Genomic DNA, 25155 nt, shown 5'->3' with positions numbered 1-25155 from the left:
TTCAGTAATTAACCATAATATTATTTTGTAATGCAAGTAAGAACATTTGTTTTAATAATCACAAGCTATTGATGGTATTACACATTTGATAAGAGATGCTTTACTACATCTGTTGATACACTGGATAATGCACATGTACTGGTTTCATGTAATTGGTAAAAGTTTCACCAGATAGGTAGGTGGTAACTGCCAATACTATCAATTACCTATCAGCTTTAATTAAAGTAAATCACTGCTAATGACCTCAATATCATGGCTCCTCGCAAGTAGCCACATGCCTGCTTGAAACACTCAAATTAATTTGCAGTGTAGGACATTCCATACCAGTTAGGTGAGGGTTTAGGCCAATGAGGCTCTACGGCTATTTAAGAAAGAAACCCTGTGTGTCTGACAGAGCCCCCTGTTCTTACGTTAATGTGTGTGTGTGTGTGTGTGTGTTAGTCAGTGGTCTCAGGAGAAACTCACACCTATCTTGCTTTGTCTCAGAGAGGAACAGAACTGGAAATTTTGGTGGCTTTTGAAAAAACATATTTTGGGAGACCCCGTATGGCAGTAAAACAATGTGGCCAATTTAGGCTACTTTTTAGATCACCAGTCTGTTTAAAAACCTTGGTGCTAGTATGCAGTATGAGGATGTGGTCATTTGCACACACACCCATATTACATTGACATGTTAGTATGGACTGAAAGAGACCTGGTTTTAACATAAACAACTTGCAATTATCGTTGAGAATGCACCATGTCATATTTTAGTGGATTTCATGTAAGCTATGCACCCAGTGAGCCATTTTCATGTAATTTTTTAACTTATTTTTTAGACTTTTTGGTCTTCTGCTGTTGTAGCCTATCCACTTAGAGGTTTGACAAATTGTAATGTGTGGTCATTTGCGTTACTGTTACCTTCCTTTTTTCCAGCTTCCAGATTTGACCAGTCTGGCCCTTTCCCTCTGACCTGTCTCATTAACAAGGTATTTTTGCCTGCAGAACTGCTGTTTTTTTGTTTTTCGCATCATCCACTGCAAACTCTAGAAACTGCATGGAAATCCCAGGAGATCAGCAGTTTCTGAGATACTCAAACCACCCTGTCTGGCACCAACAACCATCCCACAGTCAAAGTCACTTAGATCACATTTCTTCCCCATTCTGATGTTTAGTCTGAAAAACAACTGAACCTCTTGACCATGTCTGCATGCTTTAATGCATTTAGTTGCTGCCACACGATTTGCCGACTGGATATTTGCATTAACAAGCTGGTGTACAGGTCTACTTAATAAAGTGCTTAGTGAGTGTATATAACTTTAATAACTGATGCAATATAAATATTAATGGACATTGTTCACCATGGAATTAATTTTGCCTGTAAAAAACTTGCATATACCACTTGTGTATATAAATGATCAAATTAAGTATATAATTATGAAACAAATACTTCAACCACTACCACCACTACTAGTGCACAATCAGAATAGTGCAATAGTCAGAGAACTGGCCTGATCATGACAAGGGTGTTGGCCTGATATCTCAGTGGGGCACTGCATTTATAGCCCTTGAGCTAAGGTACTGACCCTAAACTGCTTCAGCACATTTCCAACTCTGTAAATGGATTACATGTACAGAATCTAATCTGGTTGAGAGAATTCTCTGAATTCCTAAAATATGAATTAATAATAATAATATGTATGATAATTTAAGTCCAGTTACATCACTGCTGGGTTAACTTTATCACATGCATTTCAACTTAAATGCACCGAAACCATTCTCTGAGAAATGACCAGTACTTCACCTGGTATTTCACTCATAGACATAAGCCTATAGTAGTAGGTAGTGTATACATACATCCAACCAAGTCAATGTCCCTTAAAAGTAGTCACTGTACACAATTGACTGATATGCCCAACATGTATACTTTATGTAACATTATAACATGCTTGTGTCAAACCCTGACCGAAGTTAATCTTTAAGGTAAACTAACCAAAGTTAATCTTTGACTGAATTCAATAAACACTGGTCAAAGCAAGTAATTAGATAAAAGGAGTTTAAAACATTTATGAGGCTTAAAAACATGATCTAACCCCGGACATGGTAATGCATTCAACCAGTTATCAAACAACACACAAGAACGCACAATGCAAATAATGTGTACTAAATGCAAATCATTCAGAGGATTTGCATAGGTGCACATCCACAGAACATGCTGGTTACAGACATTAAATAGCAAGTCCCTGGCAAAGCCAGTAAATATTCTAGCAAAGGGACACACTTCTTTAAAGGCTTTTGAAATGTATTTTCTAAGATATTCTTTTTTACTTGAATACAATTTGTATGGAAGACAAAGTTTATAACACTTACTATTATGAAATGTAACAATTTACCTCTCAGGTACCATTATACCGAAGTAGTGTTGTGAAGAACAGTGTGGCCTAATCAAATAATATTCTATCCTATGTTTGACTAGCATTTGATGCCATTTCAGTGGATAACATCCCTGTTTAGAAGCACTGTTATGGGTACTACCTTAAGTGAAACTAGTCTGACTGACTCAATAATTGTATATCAGATGTTTAAGTTACTCTACTGAGCTTGATCAATAATTTGATTTATTCTTCATATTATATATCTCACCAAGCTAACATGCTTGCCAAAACAAAAAAGAGCTACTTTTGTACAAAGTTATGAAAAGCAATGTTATCATTATCTACCAGAGATCTACCAGAGAAAGTTATGAAAGCAAGATGCAAATGTTATTTTACATAGGGAGATGAGTGGCGTACGGCTCCTGTGAATGCAAATTATGACAGACATATAGAATTCAGCCCTCCGCCTGACTGTAATTGCGCTGGTTTAGGAGTTTGCACCCCTTCCCGACTCTGACACGCAAGGTCAAAACCAGTGGCACGCATATGTCTCCCTCTAGCGGTCATTGTAGGCATAACATGCCATTGCAGTAGTTCCTGTAGAGGGCCCGAAGCAGATTTCATAAAATGATGTCTTTGTATTTTATTTTCAGAACCAAATGTACGTGTTATGTTCCATGGTTTATTCGAACCATACTGATTCAGTTCAGTTGTACTAAAACTCAAATATTCTCAGAACTAGTTTATATTAACTGGTTTTTATTCATTTCGAATGGAGACCATTTAAAGCAGTCATAGTTCACACTGCTCTTTTATACAAGATTTGGATAACTCTGGCATAGTATTGTATATAACCAGATTTCCGTCCCCAACCAAGAAACAATCCAAACACTTTATTGATACTTTAAGCACCCTAGTCTGTGTTGAATTCTAATTCAAATCTTATGGTTGTGTGAACAACACCATTATCACATTCAGCTGATATCTATGTTGAATCTTGCAATAGGATTAGCTTCTAGCCTTTTGTATAAAGAGTGAGAATTGTCTCCCTCTTATGTCTGACTGGGGAAATGCATATTCAATATGTATTGAATATGTACTGTATGTGTCAAGCAAGAACTACTGAAGTGTGGTGCTCAACTGGCAGACTGAGGGGCCAAATGTGGCCCACCTGACATACTTTTGGCCCTTGGTCACTGATAAGAAAAATATTTGTTAAAAAGAGCATTATTTAGAAAAAAAAGTATTTAGATGCATTAAAATATGTGACTATGGCTAGATCCCCATCATCAGCACCAGCACACCACCCACTGGTGACAGAATAATGCATAATAAATCGTGGCTATGCATACCTTAAAAAGGTATCTTCCTTGCTTACGCATATGTACAATGTACCTTATTCATCCAGCTTTTTTATCAGTACATGGAAAAACACACGTAGATGCAACTTCCCATACAGGTTTGGAGTTATCACATTTTAAGGCTTAATATGTACTGCACATACACACTGCTATCACATTATGAAGCTGGATCTGTACTGCACATACACACTGCTATCACATTATGAAGCTGGATCTGTACTGCACATACACACTGCTATCACATTATGAAGCTGGATCTGTACTGCACATACACACTGCTATCGCATTATGAAGCTGGATCTGTACTGCACATACACACTGCTATCGCATTATGAAGCTGAATCTGTACTGCACATACACACTGCTATCGCATTATGAAGCTGGATCTGTACAGTATGCATGTACTGCATGTGCTGCACTGTGTCCCTAAATCGGAGCTGTTATGCTGTACCTGGTGGTCTCCATTTACGCATTAGACATACTGAGGTCCGTTTATGCTGTAGATACGCAGCACTCTCTGCAGTAGATATACAGTAGTCTCTATGCACTAAATATACAGTCATCTGTTTACGCAGTAGATATAGAATAGTCTCTGTCCATGCAGTATACACATTAGTCTGTTTATGCAGTAGATACAGTAGTCTCTATGCAGTATATATGTAGTAGTCTCCGTTTATGCAGTAGATAAACAGTAGTCTCCGTTTATGCAGTAGATATACAGTAGTCTCTGTTTATGCAGTAGATATACAGTAGTCTCTGTTTATGCAGTAGATGTACAGTAGTCTCTATGCAGTATATATATAGTAGTCTCTGTTTATGCAGTAGATATACAGTAGTCTCGGTTTATGCAGTAGATACACAGTAGTCTCTGTTTATGCAGTAGATATACAGTAGTCTCTGTTTATGCAGTAGATATACAGTAGTCTCTGTTTATGCAGTAGATATACAGTAGTCTCTGTTCATGCAGTAGATATACAGTAGTCTCTGTTTATGCAGTAGATATACAGTAGTCTCTGTTTATGCAGTAGATATACAGTAGTCTCTGTTTATGCAGTAGATATACAGTAGTCTCTGTTTATGCAGTAGATATACAGTAGTCTCTGTTCATGCAGTAGATATACAGTAGTCTCTGTTTATGCAGTAGATATACAGTAGTCTCTGTTTATGCAGTAGATGTACAGTAGTCTCTATGCAGTATATATATAGTAGTCTCTGTTTATGCAGTAGATATACAGTAGTCTCGGTTTATGCAGTAGATACACAGTAGTCTCTGTTTATGCAGTAGATATACAGTAGTCTCTGTTTATGCAGTAGATATACAGTAGTCTCTGTTTATGCAGTAGATATACAGTAGTCTCTGTTTATGCAGTAGATATACAGTAGTCTCTGTTCATGCAGTAGATATACAGTAGTCTCTGTTTATGCAGTAGATATACAGTAGTCTCTGTTTATGCAGTAGATATACAGTAGTCTCTGTTTATGCAGTAGATATACAGTAGTCTCTGTTTATGCAGTAGATATACAGTAGTCTCTGTTCATGCAGTAGATATACAGTAGTCTCTGTTTATGCAGTAGATATACAGTAGTCTCTGTTTATGCAGTAGATATACAGTAGTCTCTGTTCATGCAGTAGATATACAGTAGTCTCTGTTCATGCAGGTGGTGGCCTGAGCTGAGAGGTCAATGTAGAACTCTCTCCACTGACATCATGAGGCACACATAAGCAAAAGAAGCACAGTTGGATACCTCTGACCCTTACATTTATAAAAAAGCAAGTGACAGGTAGACTGTCAGTGAACTTCAATAAACTTTAAGATTGCAGCGAGTACAAGGCCAGGACAAACGGGCGTAGTAAGACATTAAGTGACACGTTCTGCTGGTGGATGCTGGCTGGCTTCTCTAATCTGGGGGTAAAGGTGCAGGCATGTGCGGTGCTTGATATGGGAAAGGTGATGTTCCACCTCTATCATGCAACTGGTCACTTAAAATTCTTTTGGCCCCATAGAACAACACGGCAATCTTTTCTTCTTTTTTTTTTTTTATAAACCAGGGTACAAGGTACAGTACCGACTGCAAAACACCACAAAATGATAAAAGCATGGACTGATGGGAATTGTAGTCCTGAAACTATTTGTCTCCCCCCATTTTCTCACATTGTACTTCAGTCCTCTACCAGCTAGAGGTCACGATAGCTTCTTTGTCAAGCCCCTTCTCAAACAATTATCCCATTTTCACCACCTCAATAGTGTGCTACAATGACATCTTTAAATGGAAACCCAGCAGTCCCCCCCTCCCCCCCGCCCCCAGGGATTTTGATTTCTTCCGAATATAAGGTCTGTGGTCAATGTGCGCTAAAGAAAGTTTCACGTTTTGTTATACGAGTTAATATCTCAACAGTGCACTTCCAATGCCGTCATGTGCTTTAAAAAAAAGTAAGCTGCTATCCAGTTACATTGAAACTACAACGGTTATATTTCGCCGGCTACCACTCAAGTTTCATACCAGCCTGCCAGGCAACATTACCGTTGTAGTCAATATAGCAACTTGTTACAGGCGGTTTTGAGAATGGAGTGTAGCAAGGAAAGAAATCCTACATAGTATGCCTTTAACCAATTTAACACAAAAGATGTATATGGATTGTTTACAGTACCATCTTGGTCCTGGAGAGCCTCAGAATCAGCAGAATTCTTTCCTTAAGATCAAACAATTCATGCCAAAGAAACCAGGTGACCTGAGTTAACTGTGCAATTAACTGAGCAACAACAAAAGCAGGCAGACCCTGTAGCTCTCCAGGACCAGGAGTGAGGACCTGCTTATCGTAGCATTCAAACTTCCATCCGTGTTCGTCTTTCTTCCAGACCCTCCCCATATTCGATCAACTAAGTGTTTTTATAAATGTCTGAATTACAGTACAATTGGTCTCCTGATCTTCCTTGTATGATTTGGGGGTCCACTTGCACCCTCATAAGGCCAGTCAGTGTCAATCCTCACCTGTAGCGTAGTGGTTACGGTAAATGACTGGGACACGCAAGGTTGGTGGTTCTAATCCCAGTGTAGCCACAATAAGATCTGCACAGCCGTTGGGCCCTTGAGCAAGGCCCTTAACCCTGCATCGTTCCAGGGGAGGATTGTCTCCTGCTTAGTCTAATCAACTGTACGTCGCTCTGGATAAGAGAGTCTGCCAAATGCCATTAATGTAATGTAATGTAATGATCACAAATGACCATCAATGAAGTGAGTTGATGGAATTTGTTGAGGAAGAGCTCGTGTTCCTCCGTTAGTTATTTGGACAGTGGTAGTCTGTACACATGCAGACAGTACTGCCCCCTACCTTTCAATATCTGCACAAGTTGTGTGTGGATTCTCTACACTCGCTCAGGTTGACCCTTTTCACCCGTTTACCTCAATGCTGCTCTCCATACCACACATGCAGGGAGATGCTAATACTCCTCTATTCCTGTGTGTGTGAGTGTGAGAGTGAGAGAGTGCTAAAAAGGGCCGACAATCTCAAAAAGAAAGCCTGTGCATTTCTGGAAGCTTTTTGCCTGTACCCCTTCTCTCCACACCACACTTAATCCGTGTGGAAGTGCACCTGGTGTTTGTAGTCCTACAAACAATAAACACATTGCAATGTGTCAACAGTACATGCTGTCCAAAAACTGCAACTGCACATGGCTCACTGACTGATCACAGGTGCACATACAAACCAGCCCAGACAGAACACAGTGCCCTGAAAAAAATATTTCCCCCCTTGCTGATTCTCAATTATTGTACCTTTAGATAAAGGGAACCAGAGTAAACATGAAACACCTCTTTAAAATGATTCCATTTATTTAATGAAAATGTTATCAAACACCCATATCACCCATGTGAAAAAGTAATTGCCCCCTTAAACTTAACTGGTTGCACCACCTTTAGCAGCAATAACTGCACCCAAGCATTTCCTATAAGGTCATATCAGCCTTTCACATGACTCTGGAAGAATTTTTGCCCACTCTTCTCTGAAAAACGGCTTTAATTCAGACAAATTGGCAGATATTTGGGTATGAACTGCTAATTTCAGGGTTCAAATCAGGCCTTTTCAAGCCCAAAACTTTCATAGTTTCTTTTCAGCCATTTAGATGTGGACTTGCTTTTGTGTTTTGGATCACTGTCTTGCTTCATAACCAAATTATGCTTGAGCTCATGGACAGAAGACCGGGCATTCAACTTAAGAGCCAAATTCATGGTTCCTCCAACAATGGCAAGTCATCCAGGTCCCGAGGCAGCAAAGCATCCCCACATCCTTACACCACCACCACGTTTGACTGCTGACAATTGGTATGATGCTCTTACTGTGAAATGCTGTATTTGCTTTACACCAGACATAGGGATCTGTGTCATCCAAACGTTCCATTTTGACTCTTCTATCCATGAAATATTATCCCAAAAGGCTTGGGGATCATCCAGGTGTTTTTAGCAAATTGGAGATAGTTAGCAGTGTTTTTCGTCTTGCTTCTCTCCAATGAATCCCATGTTTGTCTCTCTCATTGTGGAGTCATGCACACTGACCTTAACTGAGACTAGTGAGGCCTGCAGGTCTTTGGATGTTCTTCTGGGATCTTCTGTGACTTCTTGGATCAGTTGTTGCTGTGCCCTTGGGAGAAATCTTGGCAGGCCCACCACTCCTGGGAAGATTCACCACTGTTCCAAGTGTTCTCCGTTTGGAGATAATGGCTCTCACTGTGGTTCAGTGGAGTCCCAGAGAGAGAGAGAGAAGTGGCTTTGCAACCCTTTCCGGGCGGATATATTTCACCAACTTTTTTTCTCATCTCTTCTGGAATTACTTTGATTGTGACATAGTGTGCCTTTGCAGAAACATTGTGGTGACTAATTCACTCTGATGGTAAGATTCAACATGAGCGAGGTTTACACTCAAAGGGGCTGTCTGCAATCAAGCCGGGCTGTGTTCAATCAGCTGAAGCTAATTATCAATTCAATTAGGTTAACTGGTTAATTAAATAACAAAGGGGGAAAATTACTTTTTCACATGGGCAAAATGGGTGTTTGATAACTTTTCATTAAATTAATGAAATAATAATTTCAAAAATGTTTTGCATTTACTCAGTTTCCCTTTTTCTAATATTACATTTTGTCTAAAGATCTGAAACCATTCAGTGTGATGAATATGCAATAATGGAGGAAATCAGGAAGGGGCAAATACATATAATCTATTCTCACCATTCTGAGGGCAGACTCTGAACATAGGCCCATGTTCTAAATGATGCCATACATCTGGGACCTGTATGAATTACATGAAGCGTGCTCTGGTGGAGCAGGCCCAGTTTGAGTCCAAGCCGCTGGTCCGACATCTTTAGAGACCCGACCCCAACACAGTACCTTATGTAGGCTGCACACAGGCTACCAAGGCAATTCTCCCAAGGAGACTCACGTGGCTGGGAATGGGCAGTGTTTTCCCTGCACCAGAGGCCCACCTGCTATCTGAAGCCACACCCTCCGTTTGGAGGGACAGTCAGAGGCAGGATGTTTGTGTTTGGGATGGCGAGGGTGGCGTGGCGGGGGAGGGGGAGGGGTGGCGGGGGAGGGGGAGGGGGGACGGGGGAGAGGGGGAGGGGGGTCAGCGGGACAGGGGGATAGGGGGCATGGGGGGTTGTGTTTGAAACGGCCCGTGCGTGAAGGATATTCCCCCTGCAGGGCCCTGAAAAAGGTGCACACTCTCAGGGTCTGGGCCAGCTCCCATCTCTCTTTCTCAAAATTCCTTAACCCAGATTCTGCTTTAACAAGAGCTAAAAATAGACAGCTATGCCCTGCCAGACTGCCTCTCAGGGTTACCACGGCTACGCTGATCCAGCATGATAACTAACCTGAAGCACAGCGTTGCATCTACCTGCGCCACAGTGACAAAGACATGCCTGAACACAACACATGCACGCACACAAACATGCAAACATGCATGTGCACACACATGCATGCACACACATGCATGCACACATACACATACACACACATACACATACACATATGCATACCTACGCTACAGCGACAGAGACATGCCTGAACACAACACATGCATGCACACATACATGCACACACACACACATACAAACATGCACGCAAACACGCAAGCATGCATGCATGCATACATACACACACACACACACACACACACACACACACACACACACACTTTATGAATTGCATGCCACAGTGGGTCTACATCAGTCTCCAACTCCCATTATCTATATTCTGGAACAATGTGGCCAGGGACTTATCAAGTTCAGACTTTGACCCACTCATGTACAGTGTGTGGTAAGAAAAATCTGAATGAATACTGAGGGTGTATTTCGACTTGCTTGAATACATTGCACAGATATACATACAGTCCAGTCCGTAAATATATGGACAGTGACACAATTTCTGCTGTTTTGTCTCTCTAGTCCAGCACATTGGATTTTAAAGTAAATGATTATTTGGTCATCAACTGTGTCTGCCAGTCGCGATTACTGAGCTCACCAGGGCTCTATTTCTCTATTTCTTCCAAACAGTTCATTTTGGTAAGCGTATTGTTTGGCCTACGTCTTTCTGACTGTTTTCTTATTTCTCAGCCTCTTGTTTCTCAGAGTTGTGACTTCCATTGTCACAACTGTGGATGTCATGTTGACAAACACCAATGACAGACTCCAAATGCAATCAAAAGCCAAGAATCAAGACAAAATACTGAAAGCGCTCTTATACCTGCACTAAGGCGATTGAACACACCTGAGTAATCAGAAACACCTGTGAAGCCATTTGTCCAAATAGTATGGTGCCCTGAAATATGGGGACTACGTATAAAAATGGCTGTAATTCCTACAACATTGATATGGATGTACAGTACTGTGCAATAGACTTGGGCACATGTCAAATAAATTCCATAAAGCACAGATGCTCTCACAAATAATGAAATCAACTGTTTTAAATGTAGAAAAAAATACTGTGAAAGAGCAGTGAACAGCTAAACTAAATCAAGTCAACATTTGTTGTGACCACCCTTCACCTTTAAAACTGCATCAGTTATCTTAGGTACACTTTCCTGCAGTTTTATAAGAAAATAGGCTGCTGGGTTGTACCAAACATACTGGAGAACTTGCCACATTTCTTCTACAGACGTTGGCTGTCTCGCTGACTTCTGGCTCTCCAGTTAATCCCAGACAGCCTTGATCATGTTTTTCCATCTAAAAAGTGATCTATTACTTAATATGCTACTTGAAATGCAAAAATGTAACTAACATAAACTCTTATGGAAAATTAATGTTTGGATATCCTTTCTACTGACACGAATGCAGAAAACAACAATATATATACAAAAATACCTAAGACCTAATCTAGGATGTGTAAGATTATTACACAGTACTGTACATACCCTCAAATTGAAGCTTACAATCTACAATTAAATCTTATATTCATCTATTCATTCCAAATCCAATGTGCTGGAGCCAAAAGAGAAATTGTGTCACTGCTTATGGCCTACACTGTATGTGCATGCATGACCACACACACATATGCACACACACACAGAATTCTGCACAAGCACCGTGACACTGTGAGAATCCTCAGCCACAGGAAGCCAACAGCTATTCCTGACCAATCGCAAAAGAGCAGGAATATTGCACATGCACATCAAGAGAGGAAGGTGTCATCCAGGCCGTTTACAGTGCTTCTTGACCAGGTACAGCATTAACAGAGCGAAAGCCCCTCCCTGCACTCAATGTCCATCAATCATTCAGAACCCACCCCGGTTCAGGTATAAAACTGGCTCAAGAGTCTGGGAATCAATCGGACCCTGGACATAAATTAATTGCAGAGGCAAGGTCTGCAAGGGCTGGATGAGACGATCTCACATAGAGAATATCCCTGCTCAATCCTCTCTATTTTCAGTATTTGTGTGAGGCGTATTCTGAATTGGGTGATGTTTCATCTGAAGAGTACTTTAAAAGGACAGGAACAGTGACCGGACAGCTCTCTCTCTCATTACCCACGAGAAAACCAATCAGCATTTACAAGAGTGGAATTAGAGCACCCTAAATTATGGGGATTAGCAGTCTCTTTTTAATATGTTTCCCCCATTGTCAGCGGAGGTATTTGACAAGACTACACTCCTGGTCCCACAGACTGCAACGTTTTGTAAAAGTTAGGATAAAACCATAGAAAGCCGAAATACTTTTATATCGTTTCATCCTAATTTGGCAAAAAACAAACAAACATCCCCAACCCAGTTTCCCCTAGCACCAACAGGCATGCTCTCATGTTCTGTTTTTTGAAGAGTATGTTTTTTACAAATGTATATTCAAAATTAAAAGTCAGTGTTCAACAACTTCATTGCTTTCAATTACGAGTGGTGATTGTTACATAATCACAATCACATATTTCTTATCTTACACCTTATAGAGTTAAAATGGTAAGTACTGCACTCTGTACTTGATACCTCAGCATTGTGCCCTTCAAGGTTAGCACTGGAGTTTCCAGGAATGAGTTTAACACTCAAAAACCCCCCTGCCTTCACTCTATCACAGGTGAATCAATCCATAAATACCCTTCTCAGTGAACCTGTTTGACTGGAACCAGACAATCCAAGCTTTAAGTGCACGGGACTTCATTGTCAAGCCCATTGCTAGAGTACAATGGAGTCTCTTATTATCTACAACCCAAAATTAACTGCAACGGTTGTCCATTATGTGGAAGATGCTAATAGAATACCATGTCTAGGCTAATGTAACAGCAATCAGCTACATGTAACACAAACAGAGAGTGACCTGACTGTGGCACAGAGGTGGGCAACAGGTGGGGGACAGTTGGGTTCAATGAGCGTTCCCGAAATGCAACCATGTTCATAACCGCGTTATGATCCAAGTGCGCATAATATAACACCTTTGCAATCTCACTATCTCTGACATCAATCAATTTATTATCAAACTGCAAGTTAGCTTATTGAATAGATAGTGTGTGTGGGTTAGGGTTGGTACAGGAGTAAGGTAATACATGATAATCATGTTTTCCATTTTGCAATTTTGCCTTCCACTGAGTCCGTTTCTGTGACCATTTATCCTCCACATAAATAAGAGCAGCAGTCTGTATTCGGACGCTTTCATGCAACACGTGTCAGGTCAATGCAGATAATTTCAAACACCCTCCCAAAGACATGGCTGAGGTGACTGGGAACAGTGCAATACACTATTTATCTTTCATCTTATTTACTGCATTTATTTTATTTATTTTTTATGGGGGGGGGGGGTTGCTTCCTTGCACAGGGGCTTGACTGTATTGAGTTGCCAACCTTCTTACAGGAAACCACAACCCGGGAAACTAAACGTCACTCCTGGGAAATCCACTAACAATCAGCTGTCTGACAGTTCTGTCATACCGGTTCAGAAAAGTCATAATCTCCTGATTTCAGATTGAAATCCAGTTAATAGTTTTGAAATGTAGTTTTGTCTTTGAGGTGGTGAGGAGGACCACACACACACACACATACACATACATACACACACACACACACACACACCAATAAACATGTACAGTGCTTTTTCATCTGAAATATGCGTAGGATGTGTTAACTGCTTAAAATTCGTGAGCAGACATGAAATGATTAATCGTTGAGTAATATTTGTTTCAGCGGTTCTTTTCATCACTGGTCTCATCGCGAGGTAATGACAAGCAATGAGAGTCATTTCAAGGCCCATCAGTGAGTAGTTAGACAACACTGTAGATGCATGTCATTGACACAGACTGTGCGCGCAATGTGCGCATATCTGCAACATCACTTGTTCCTCGTTTGCAAGAAAAACTCCCATTAGAAATCCCATTATGAGTATATGTTAAGAAATTAAACCAGTTGAACTGATGAAAAGACGCATCGACCCTGACAACTATTCGACCGGACAGGTCTGGCACTGCTTCTCTCTACTGCCAGCAGGATACACCCTTTCACGTGGACTGGCGGAGAGGGAGCCTCCATAATTTAATTCAGTGTTAAGGGGAAAAACAACCGATACAATAAACCCCAAAATGAAACATAGCGGTATGGTATTCCCTGTTGGTAAAGACGATGCATAATTAAGGGAGACATATCGAGGGAATACATCAGCACCGTTCATATAATGAGAATTGCATGACCATACATATGCAGAAAGACAGCTAATGCTATCACACCTACCCAGCAAAAGCAGCCGGTGGGTTTGTTTGTACTCCCGTTTCAGTTCCTTTAGGGCTCTGTCAATGTTCTTACTGACTTTCTTAGCCTCCCTCTCGGCCTCCTTCTCCTCCATTAGCAGTTTATCCCAGTTTTTCTGTTTCTGGGTGCTGTGCCTCTGCAGTAATTGTAGTCGTCGGTTGCGGTCCGTTCCCCCACCCTTGCCTCCTCCGCCACCCCCATTCTGGATCACCACACCGTCAGTGCTCGTGTCCCCACGGCGGATCTCCCCAGCGGACGTCTTGCTGGTGTCCCCGCGGCGTATCTGGCCGTCGCGGAGCGGCACCGTCTCACTGTATCCCCCAGTCTCTTCATGGCGAAGGCCCCCAGCGCGCAGCGGTACAGATGAGTCCGGTGGCTGGTCCGAATCCGAGGTAGCATTGGAGATGGACCCACTCAGATCACCAAAGAGACGCGGACGCAGACTATAACATAGCCCCATGTTGTAATTTTTTCCGATGTATGTTATCTGAATGAATGAAATCGCAAAATAAAATAAAATATTCACTATGTTGACTGTCTCTGCGGCAGGTTCAACGCATCATCGTCTCAACGAAGCTCCAGAAATAGAATTTCAATCCAAATGTGGGTCGAAAAGGTGAACGAATTACGCTCCCACATTTGCTACTTGCCATTTTGCATTTTCTCCAGTCGGTTGTCTCGCGTGCCGTAGTTGGTTGGTGGATCACCTGATCGCTTAGTGGACATTGCTGGTCCACCTTACCGTAAATAATCCAAAAGAGCAACCTCTAGAATAAACAGCCGCATCTCCTGACAGTCACGGATGAGAATTACCCACCAATTTCCCAAAGGGAAACACAGGGCGGCGGAATATCATGAATCCCAGGTGCATTTTAATTAAATAATTGTCACAATAATTTAATTGCAGCACAACTGCATTACGCATGGGATCTTATGAGTTGCCGTTATTATGAGATACCAGAATCCTTATTTTGTCATTAACATGAGCATCAACTACTTATTTAGTGCGCACGAGCCGTCCAAGACAGTTATTATTAGACTATATTTTTTTATCTCGCCTACTTTACCCAATGTATTTCTAAAGTTGCACTTGTAAATCGCTTTGGATTAAAAGCGTCTGCCAAATGACAAAAATGTAAAAATGTAAATGTACAGTTTTTTTCTACAGTCTAAACGTAATTTACCAGGAACTTGTGGCCTTTGGAAAGTCGGCTTCGTTAGACCTATACAGATTTTGGTGCGGATATTCAGTAGCCTAAAAAACCCTTTTAACGTGGGTTACTTGGGCGATCGATTGATGAGCAACTTTTTAGATTCCAGTTGCAAATACTCGCGCTCCCGATGTTGCGTGGATTTTATGAAAGAGATCCTGTCCTGGGGTATGGGTGTTATGTTGGGCAATTCAGTATTAAATTCTTGTTTCACTACAGGTCAATTAGCTTTGCATTGCATCTGCCATTTGTTTACATTTTAAATTAAAAAATGTATTTGTTTAACTCACATATCACATATAAAATAAAACAATTCAAAACAATGATAGTCCAAATTGAATAATTTGGCAGCTGAGGCTTAAGGATGGATTGTAATGTACAGTAACACCCTACTGATTCCCAAGGCAGCCAACCCCTGTAAATCTCTTTTGGGGTAATGGCAACTGGACATTGGCAGTATTGAGACTGGGGAAAGGGGGGAAGCTATGAAAGAAAAGTGTTTGCCTTTTCCAGTCTTGCTGATAGTACTGCCGCTGTTTGTGTCTGAAATTGTGTATTTTCAATTAATGCCACTTGAAGCCAGCAGTGATAAAATGTCTGTCTCTGGTTGCATAAGGTATGTTTATGGCGCTAACCTTTGGGCCCCATAAAGATAAGAGTGCTTACTGAAGTCCCTCAGCTATCATCAAATCACCATCACCACACAAAACACACCTCTCTGAACAAGTCCTAAGACTGAATGAAAGGAGTCAGAGGTGTTCCCAACCAATGTACAAAGTACTATGCTTACACAGCAATGATCTATATTAAGATATGTAAATATATAAATAATGAAAAATATTCCTGTATGAAGGCATACTGAGACATTTGTTTAATAAAACATTAGCATTTACATTATTTTGATTTATGAAAATAAAACACTAATGCACACAGTAAACACATTTTAATAGTTTGTGAAAATATATGACTTATTATGAAACATAAATTTCTGTAAAATACAAGATATATTAAATTATGTGAAAGTGGCAACAGCTTGGGCATTTTACAAATGTGTTCAGTATTTTCTAATGTGTTGTATAATAATATAATATGTAAATAACATCTGATAAAATATTTTATCTAAAGAACGTTAACATGCTGTCATCCTGCGGACATCCTGTCACAATAGTCAGCCCTATGAGAAACAGATGTATATAACAGTGTTTAAATGGTTAATTTATGCTGTACGTAATGAAGATAATTTGTAGTGAGTGGAGTGAGTGGAGTGAGTTGCACAAAGTACATCGTGTACACTGTGAATATGCAATAACAAGGCACGGCTTTAACAGCTGATAGGTGGAGGCTGGCTGCCCTATGAGTGAACTCAGGCAACTTATTGATTGTGTTCTGTCTCAGTTGTGTCATGTGTTATTTAAAATGTGTGGGTTTGCAAATGACAGGTGGAAATATAAAACACATCTGATAGACCACCCTAGAATCCAAACTTTTTTTGTTGGTGAATTTCATTCTTGGAGATTAATAAAATTGTCATCAACTTGTCATGGTGTCTGAGGCTAAATAACTAATCAGTAATCAAATGTATATTACTGTATGTTCTGCACTGATCAAAAGGTGAACTTGGCAAGCGGTTCAATTAATTTAACCAATTATACTGCAGGTCAGGAGTCACAAACATCAAAATAAATCCTGGCCATCTGAACCATTTGGACTTTAGATACGCCTCCATTCCACTAATTAGGTGATGAGGGTTGTCTGGTTACCAAGGTCTTGTCCATGTTGTGATTTTCAGGGAATCAGAACAGTTGAACCAGTCTGTTCATTAGTACAAGGAACAAGCGTGACAACCCCCTTATCTGACCAATTTAAAAACTCTGTGTGTCTCTCGTTGCTCCATTAATTAGTAACCAAGAGGCAATTCCTGGAAAGGACCATGATAGTATGGATCCACAGAAGTGGTCTGAGAATGGCCTTCTACAATTTGCTGTTCAAGTGAAAATAATAAAAATATATATTTTCAAGATATGGACACAAAACACATTTTTATCAATGGAAGTGAGTAAAAAGGGCATTGTATGTGCCCCACACGAATATAGAATGACAGCCATTTGCTAAAAAAAATCTTAAAAGTTGAAAGTAAAAAGTGGCATGTCGCCATCTTGTGGATGTATTCGATATGATTCTGTTTGCACTATTCGTATGTACTCGGTTTATGTTTCATTTGGCTTTATTCTCTCTCAAACACTAGATGGTGCCCTTGTAAAAGACAACCCAACCGACTGCTTGGCCATTCCAGAGGTTTTTGAACGTTGAACAAGCTGGTTTTTGCTACAATCAATGTCTTATCAAGTAGTCTTGTTAAAACACGTTCTTCCAGAATGCTTTACATTAATTGGATGAAGATTGTTCTCTTTGATTCTGTTTCAGTGACCTTGGATCAAAACTATAAAAGTTTGGATATTATCTATTTTACCTCTCAGTTGGTCATTTCAACTTTTGGTAATCAGTTAATTGACCGGAGAATGTAAAGGCCAGGGGCTATGAAAACTTTTAATAATAACAGAATTAAATTCTATCCCCTTATGTATACAAACACATTTTAAATATATCTACACAGAAAGTACACAGAGTACATATGGGGCCTATTGGACTGATGCATAGTCTTTAAGAGAGAAAATGTTTTAAACCAATCTAATAAATCTAACAAACAGTAGCCTAATACATCTACTAAATCTAGTATTATTTGCTCTAAACTGGAATTTCATGTGGGAATTGATGAAAATGCAGTTTGTTATTAACAACAGTACATTTTATGAATATGTTCAGCACATTGCATTAAGGAATATAAAATGTTTCTGTATTTTTCCGCTTACATCATCGCTTGAACTGCAATAGAGTGTCAGCTTTGTGATAAAATGAAAATGCTATTGTATGCATGTCGCTGTTTGTTTATAGACAGTCCCAGAGATGTTATCTGGCTGTTTTCTGTGTCCATGACAAGGCTACACAATGACGCAACTATTCGATGAAAAGCTGTCTTTCTTTATTATTTTGGGTTGGGCTGGGTCTGTACTGTCAAGATCTGGCCTATTGACAGGAAACAGTGCCGAATATGAAAGACCATGCAAATAATACATAAATATACACATAATACGTGAAGAAATATATCTGCTTATCCCAATGGCCTGGTGTAATGTACATTGAGGAATTCACAGTGGGGTGCAAAGATTTGTTACAAGAAATCTGTATTTGAATGAAAGCAAACCTGATCAAAAGATCAAAAGCAAACATGAATTCTAAATGGTAGAGTTAAACATGGGACCTTTCTGCAATTTATAAAAAAAATTTGTTTCTGATTTTTTCCCCTATTTTCTCCCAATTTGGTTGCCAATCGTACCCTATCTATTCCAATGACCCATTCTAACAATTTAGGATACACTGTCTACGTCCTCATCCCTCAGCGGCCCGGTGAGATCTAGAGATCCGTAGGACTACATGCCTTCACCAAGCCACATACGTATTTTAAACAACAAAGACCTGGAAGAATTGCCAGAAAGAATGACCTCAACACAAAATTAAGAGACTGAAGTATGCAAAAGAAAACATTTAGAAGTCTGAAGGCTGTGTTTGGACAGACAAAACCAAAACTGAACTTTTTGGCCACCACCAAAGAAGGTAGGAGAAAAAAGGGTGAAGCCTTTGTAGAGAAGAACACGTTGGAGCATTGAGATGGATCCATTATGCTTTGGGGTTGGTGGTGGGCCTTTTCCCTTTTATTATTATTTTGAAACTGTAAAAAAATGTTTTTTAAAATTTGAACCATTTAGAGGTCACTTCTCTGAGGCCCTCTGAGGTTATGCTGCTCTGGACTCCTCTTTATGGAAGTCTTCCACACACCTACATCCAGGAGTGTGCTCTTGATCTCTTCAACAGTTGAAAGGAGTTTTTCTTCACAATTGAAAGTATTTTTTGTCATCCGATACAGTGGCCTTCCGTGGTCTACCAGGTTATTTGCTATTGCTGAGCTTACTAGTGCATTCTTGCTTCCTAAAAAATGTATCAAACAGTTTATCTTGATGAACCAAATGTTTTAGCCATGTCTCTAATGGATTTACTCTGATTTTTAAATGATATTTCTTGTGTCCTCATGTTCAAAGGCAAGAGTAATATGCATGCACCCAAATGCAAACGCAATGCCAACAATCAACTCAAGACATTTTGTTAGCTCTTTGGCATAATTTACTGATGGAAAAATACAGATCAAGAAAGGGGTGACCAGTCAGTTGTCTATTTGGTGCCCAAAAATGGGGGGACTATGAACAAAAGGGCTATAATTCCTATGTAAAGTGGACACATAAGTGGATATTCTACACTTTAACCTCAAATTTAACCATATATTTTTAAATCTCACAGTTTTATTTCAAACCCAATGTGCTGAAGCACAGAGCCAAAATAAAAAATGTCCGGATTGCATTGTAAATTATCATATGCCCAGAGAATATTGGCCTTAAAATGTTCTGGAGGTGAAAAAGTCTGCACTGTATACGACCCATTTAGAGGAGCTGTAGAATCCCACTTCTGTGACTGGCGAGGCCATGCACAAATTTCTCTACTATTAAGAAGAAAATCATACCATTTTGATTTGTTTTGATAATTTCTTAATTTCTAAATAAATAATTCAAGGACGCACACCATTACATATACGTGAAAAGACAAGTCTAAATAATTTTCATATGTTGTTGACTTTGGAGTCTTTTTGGATGCGGATTTGCGGTTGGAGGTGTCAGAGTTATGGATGAGGTGAATAAAACTGTAAGGTGCTTGACTTCAGAATCGCTGATAAGACGGACTGCAAATCCAGCCTCCTACTTTACATAAACCTGCGAGCCCGTACCTGCAGCCATTATGCTCCGTGGCCCCAAGGAGCGCACTCAGTGCGCCACAGGGACAACCAAAAACCTATATGTATTTCGGATAAATAAGGGAAAACTTTTGCCCCTTTTAAAAGTAGGGCACGAATTAAACGTTATTGCACGCATTTCCTCTTACAGGAATTATAGATCACAAATCGAATTTTCTTTACACATAATTGCTTGACCGCCCCTCTTCCTACAGGGGTTACAACATGTCAAAGTCAGCCGATTCGTATAACGACTCTGATTGTGTCTGTTCCTTTGGGATGCAGTTAACCTGGGATATTAACGACCCGAAGCTGCCACAGGTAGGGGCATTTCAATTTTTTTTAATCTCAGAGCCTGAACCTCAAAACTAGATGTTTTAGTTTAATTTCTGACCAGCAGCATTGTTTGAATAAATTTAATTCATTAAAATGAATTTCCTCATAAAGTACCTTTCATTGATCGCATACACTCAAACCAGGAGATGACAGGTGAAATGAATTAATTGCCTACATAAATACACAACACGGGGTTGCATTCTTAGACCATTGGGTTCCTTAGTTTAGTTGCACTTCGTTTATTTGATTGCGTCTAATCGTTTCATTTATATTTTTGCCTACTAATGAGACGATTTCATCAAACAAAATGGATTATATTTGAAATTGTATTTGAAAGTCGAAAACAATATCTTATTCTGTCAATTTAATCTTTTAAGCGCCACTTGCCAACTTCTATATAATTTCTAAGGTATCCACTACCTTTGAATGCTATCTTTGACAGGATATCAAACAGTACGACGCATTCCAAGAATGGACGGATGGTTATGTTCGGTTCATATACAGCAGTGAGGAGAAGAACGCACAGCGACACCTCAGTGGTTGGGCGATGCGGAACACGAACAACCACAACTGCCAGATTCTCAAGAAGTCGTGCCTTGGCGTTGTCGTCTGTGGCAGGAATTGCTCTCTCGCCGACGGCAGCAAAATACAGCTCAGACCAGCTATTTGCGACAAAGCACGCCAAAAGCAACAGAGTGAGTATTTCCAATAGCCTATATTTTAGTACACACCTGCAGCTTTTATTTCTTATTTAGACCGAATATTCACAGGTAATCAGTTTATATCTGTCTGATTACATCGCACATAACCTACCCATACCACAATCTAACTCAAAGCTCCTCCGCTAATTAATAAAACATCCATAAATTGAATAGGCCTACTGAACTTTGCCTCTGAATGTGACCCATAGCAGGGAATCTGAAATGCTGAATTCCATTCATTCAATTCCAGTTTCATTGTGAATTTAAATATTATTTAGTCGCTACCCTGTGTCTTGAGGGAATGTTGACTAAATGGTAGTGACCAGTGATGTTTTTTTGTTGTTGTTTTTTTGTAATTCTCAAATACAAAAAAAAAAAAAAAAAAAAGTTATGTACAAAACCTATTAGTATGATATTCTAAAAACCTAAAAAGTGCTGCTAAATTATCTGAAAACTTTCCAAAAGTTGTTTCTTCTGACAGCAATATGTATTTTGAAGGAAATGTTTTCTTAATTAAATTTTTTCCAAAGGAAAGACCCATATAATTTTCAGTAATTATTTATTTCATGACTAGCTATACCATATGCTCAATTCAAATAATACGTAAAATCTTAAAGGTAAAATCTGAATGGTTACGATATCCCAAAAACTGCATAATGTTGAATTTCATGATTTATCAGCCAAATATCTTCATAGTGTAATAATAATAATAATAATAATAATAATAATAATAATAATAATAATAATAATAATAATATTGCATTTGTCACACTTATTAAAATGTTGCAGTGACTGAAGACTTTCACTCAGAAATGTGCATGCTCCAAGAGTAATAAACATGTGGGTGAGCATCTAGTCTCTTGGAAAGTTTAAACAGTTTAAGTTAAGTTTAAACAAAAATTGCACTAGTACATTTACACTAATATTGTTAAGTGGACTGTTGTTGTCTGTAATTGCACATTAAGATTTCAAGGCCTTGTGTGGTTTGCAGAGAAGGTCTGTCCCAGCTGTGACTCACCTCTGGAGCTCATGCCTTGCAGGGGACACAGTGGCTACCCTGTCACAAACTTCTGGAGGTTGGAGGGAAAGGCTGTGTTCTTTCAGGTATGAAATGTCTGCTATCAATCAGGACATGACAATGTCTTAATATTTTAGATATTAAAACTCTGGTTGTGGGGACACATTTATCCAATATGCACTCCTGGCTGCTAAGCAGGGTTTTTTTTAAACACATAGTGGTGTATGGGTTGGGATACAGTTGGTGAAGACTTTTTTGTGGTTTAATGCTGTACTGTGAATTCCCCACTGTGGTGCAGGCTAAAGGAGTGCATGACCACCCCAGGCCAGAAAGCAAATGTGAGACAGACGCCAGGAGAACCGCGCTGAAAAGGAGGATGTCCTCCCCACAGTTCACTCATAAAAAGAGGCTTCTGGAAGCAGAGGTAGCTAACATAAAACATTACGCCGCATTTCCAATGTCTGTATGAGGTCAGAGTGCCATTGTAAAGGGTCATTTCCTGACTGTTTTGAAGGCGGGGAGGTTCCATGATCCTGGCAGCCCCTTCCCCAGTCTGCAGCACCTGTCCTGCGCTGAGGGCCCAGATCGCTTCAGCATAATGGAGCACAGCTTCCCCCTGCAGCCGCAGCCCTACCCGGCCTTCCAGAACCCGGACCCGTACCGCTTCAGCTACGACCCCACAGCGGCCCCCGCAGAGCCGCTCTCCCCCCTGCAGAACAGCGCCGGCCACCGGCTGTACGTGCCGCGCCCGCCGTACGGATACGACTTCGCCGTGCCCAGCTACTTGGGCTCAGGCTCCTACGCGTCGCTCTACAAGGAGCCCTGCAGCGCCCCGATGGGGGAGGGCGATTCCAGCAAGGTCGGAACCGGGCTGCCCCTGTCTCAACATGGGGCTGCCTTCCTGAGTGCTCACGAATGCGGCTACACCCCGCCAGGAAAACCCCAGGGCTGGAAGTCGGCCTTGGGCAGGGTGGGGCACGGGGATCGGGGCGATTATGTGCAGACTCCCTCAGGGCCCAACCACCATTACTACAACGGCGAGTACCTGTACAGGTACCCTGGGGGCGGCTCAGGGCCTGCCGCCCCCCCGGCCTCCACCCCAGCCCTGCAGACGGTCATCACTACCACCACCAAGGTCTCCTACCAGCCCTGTAGTCCCCCCATCGCCAAGTATGGCGACAACCTCTACGACGTGAAAAGTGCCACCAGCTGCGACTCTCTGCGAGAAGCTGACTCGCCCGCTTCCTACCCTGACCTGAAGCTTCCAGAGGCGCCATCAAATCCGGAGTCCGGAGTCATCAAATCCGCCGTCTCGTATGAGCAGGAATCATCGCCCGCCAAGCTGGAGAGGGGGGAGAGCCTGGAGGCCTATCGGTGTGGGAGCTATTCGTCCTACAGCTACCCAGAACGCATTGTGCACTCCTTAAAGTATGACTGTGGAGAGTACTGATTGGTCACGAAAATATGCAGAATCCACAGTTCTGTTTCAACAAATTTAAGCCAAAGGAACTGTAACATGTGTTGCTATACTGGATGACAAGAATAGTTGTAAAATGTATAAGTTGAACAATACAATCATCCTTTTTATGGTTTCATCTTTATCAGAAAACAAAGGCCAGTCATCCCTTTTCTTACTGCGAGTTGTGAATTTATTTAGTGGCCACAGATATTTATTGAAAAACTTTACAAAGGTGAAAAATATTGAGTTCATTTACAAATTCAAACAATAGATAAAGTCAATGACATTTGACTTGAATTTGGCCCAATGTTTGTCAATATACAATATAAATAGTGTACATATTGCTTCCTATTTATATGCCAGAATTGTGTAAATAATTTTGGATGGATAGCTTTGCTGTTTTTCTAAAAAGCCATGAAGAATCAAAATTAATTAATCTGCATACACACAGGCATGTACCCTACTCATTTCAATGAGGGGATAATTATCCAGGTTTTTCAATGCATATTTTTAAGATTATCATTATTTTTTCATTCACAATGAGTTTTGTTGTTTAATTAAAACTTTATATGAAAACAGAAATATTGAAAATATACTATTTATTTCAGTTCTATTTCAATACTTTTTTTGTGATTTTGAACCAAAAAGTAATTGGAAACTCTGCTATACAAACTCATGTTGATTATGGCCAATACATACAACCAACATAACAAGATGAGCCATTCCTATATCATTAAATAGGCTGTGAAGGACTTGATGGCAGTATGCTGGGTAACATGCTTGTCCAATTGTCTGTCAGCATTCAAATAAATAGACCCCCCCTCCCCAATTTGTCACCAGAATGCTTTTCATTTGTGCAGTCTCTGGAGCTTATGCTTCGGGAGGATAACGACTAAGAGGCCCAAACGCGGAACGAGACGGTAAAATGCGCCGCTGACAGAATCTTTCTTCAGTGGCGCGGTTCAGGCGAAGGCACCGTTTCTCTTTCGCGCAACAAGCTTCGGCAGCGGCGTTTGTTTAGATGTGCAGACGCGAAGACAAAATAACTTATTATCCTGCCAGTAGAGGTACGAACTATCAACAAACAAAATGAATAGCAGCATTAATACCAAAAAAGAAAGAATAGTAGTTGAAAAAATGAAAAGGTGGTTTGAAGATGACATTTTCCCTTAGGCTACATAATCTTGAAATTAGCTTTATTCCTTAATTAACCCGTATTTTTTCATTTAAAAAAACGATATTCAGATGAGGACAAGACGATGATATGCAATGATATGTTTTATGTTCTTGGTGGTATCAAATATTCTCCTGCGAAGAAGAGAAGAAGAAGATAAAAATGAAGTTAGTTATCCATGTTGACTATGCAATACCCTTCTCACAGTTATATTTTACTGAGTCTAATAGGCCTACGGATGGTCAAACCCGGTCGCTCGGACGCTACAATAGCAAAGAAGGTGGGGAGAACAAACACAGGTGATGTCTTTATTGTTAAGATCATACAGCCCCTATTCTACCCTCCTAAGTCCCACAATCTGTGAAGATGCGAAGAAGAGAAAATCACTTCTGTGTATAACAAGGCACGCTGCCACGGAACCCCTGAGCGCCAGG

At 40.4% G+C, this 25155-nt stretch overlaps 2 protein-coding genes across 2 annotated transcripts in view; one reads left to right on the top strand and one right to left on the bottom strand.

Moving 5' to 3' along the window:
• Positions 1-14613, bottom strand: part of LOC133137082 (guanine nucleotide-binding protein G(olf) subunit alpha) — a 66379-nt gene extending 51766 nt beyond the window's left edge. Inside the window, exon 1 of the mRNA XM_061255107.1 lies at positions 13908-14613. Within this exon, the coding sequence (XP_061111091.1) occupies positions 13908-14385 (478 nt within the window). The 5' untranslated portion in view covers positions 14386-14613. The remainder of the gene's footprint in view (positions 1-13907) is intronic.
• Positions 14614-20002: 5389 nt separating this feature from the next.
• On the top strand, positions 20003-24376 carry LOC133137395 (chorion-specific transcription factor GCMb-like). The gene is made up of 5 exons (XM_061255646.1): positions 20003-20354; positions 20812-21064; positions 22062-22174; positions 22387-22512; positions 22603-24376. The coding sequence occupies exons 1-5, from the start codon at positions 20259-20261 to the stop codon at positions 23536-23538; spliced, it is 1524 nt and encodes a 507-aa protein (XP_061111630.1). The 5' UTR covers positions 20003-20258; the 3' UTR covers positions 23539-24376.
• The last annotated feature ends 779 nt before the right edge of the window (positions 24377-25155 follow it).

The sequence above is a fragment of the Conger conger genome, chromosome 9, assembly GCF_963514075.1.
Source record: "Conger conger chromosome 9, fConCon1.1, whole genome shotgun sequence".
Taxonomy (NCBI): Eukaryota; Metazoa; Chordata; class Actinopteri; order Anguilliformes; family Congridae; genus Conger; species Conger conger.
This window is presented reverse-complemented; position numbering and strand designations above follow the sequence as displayed.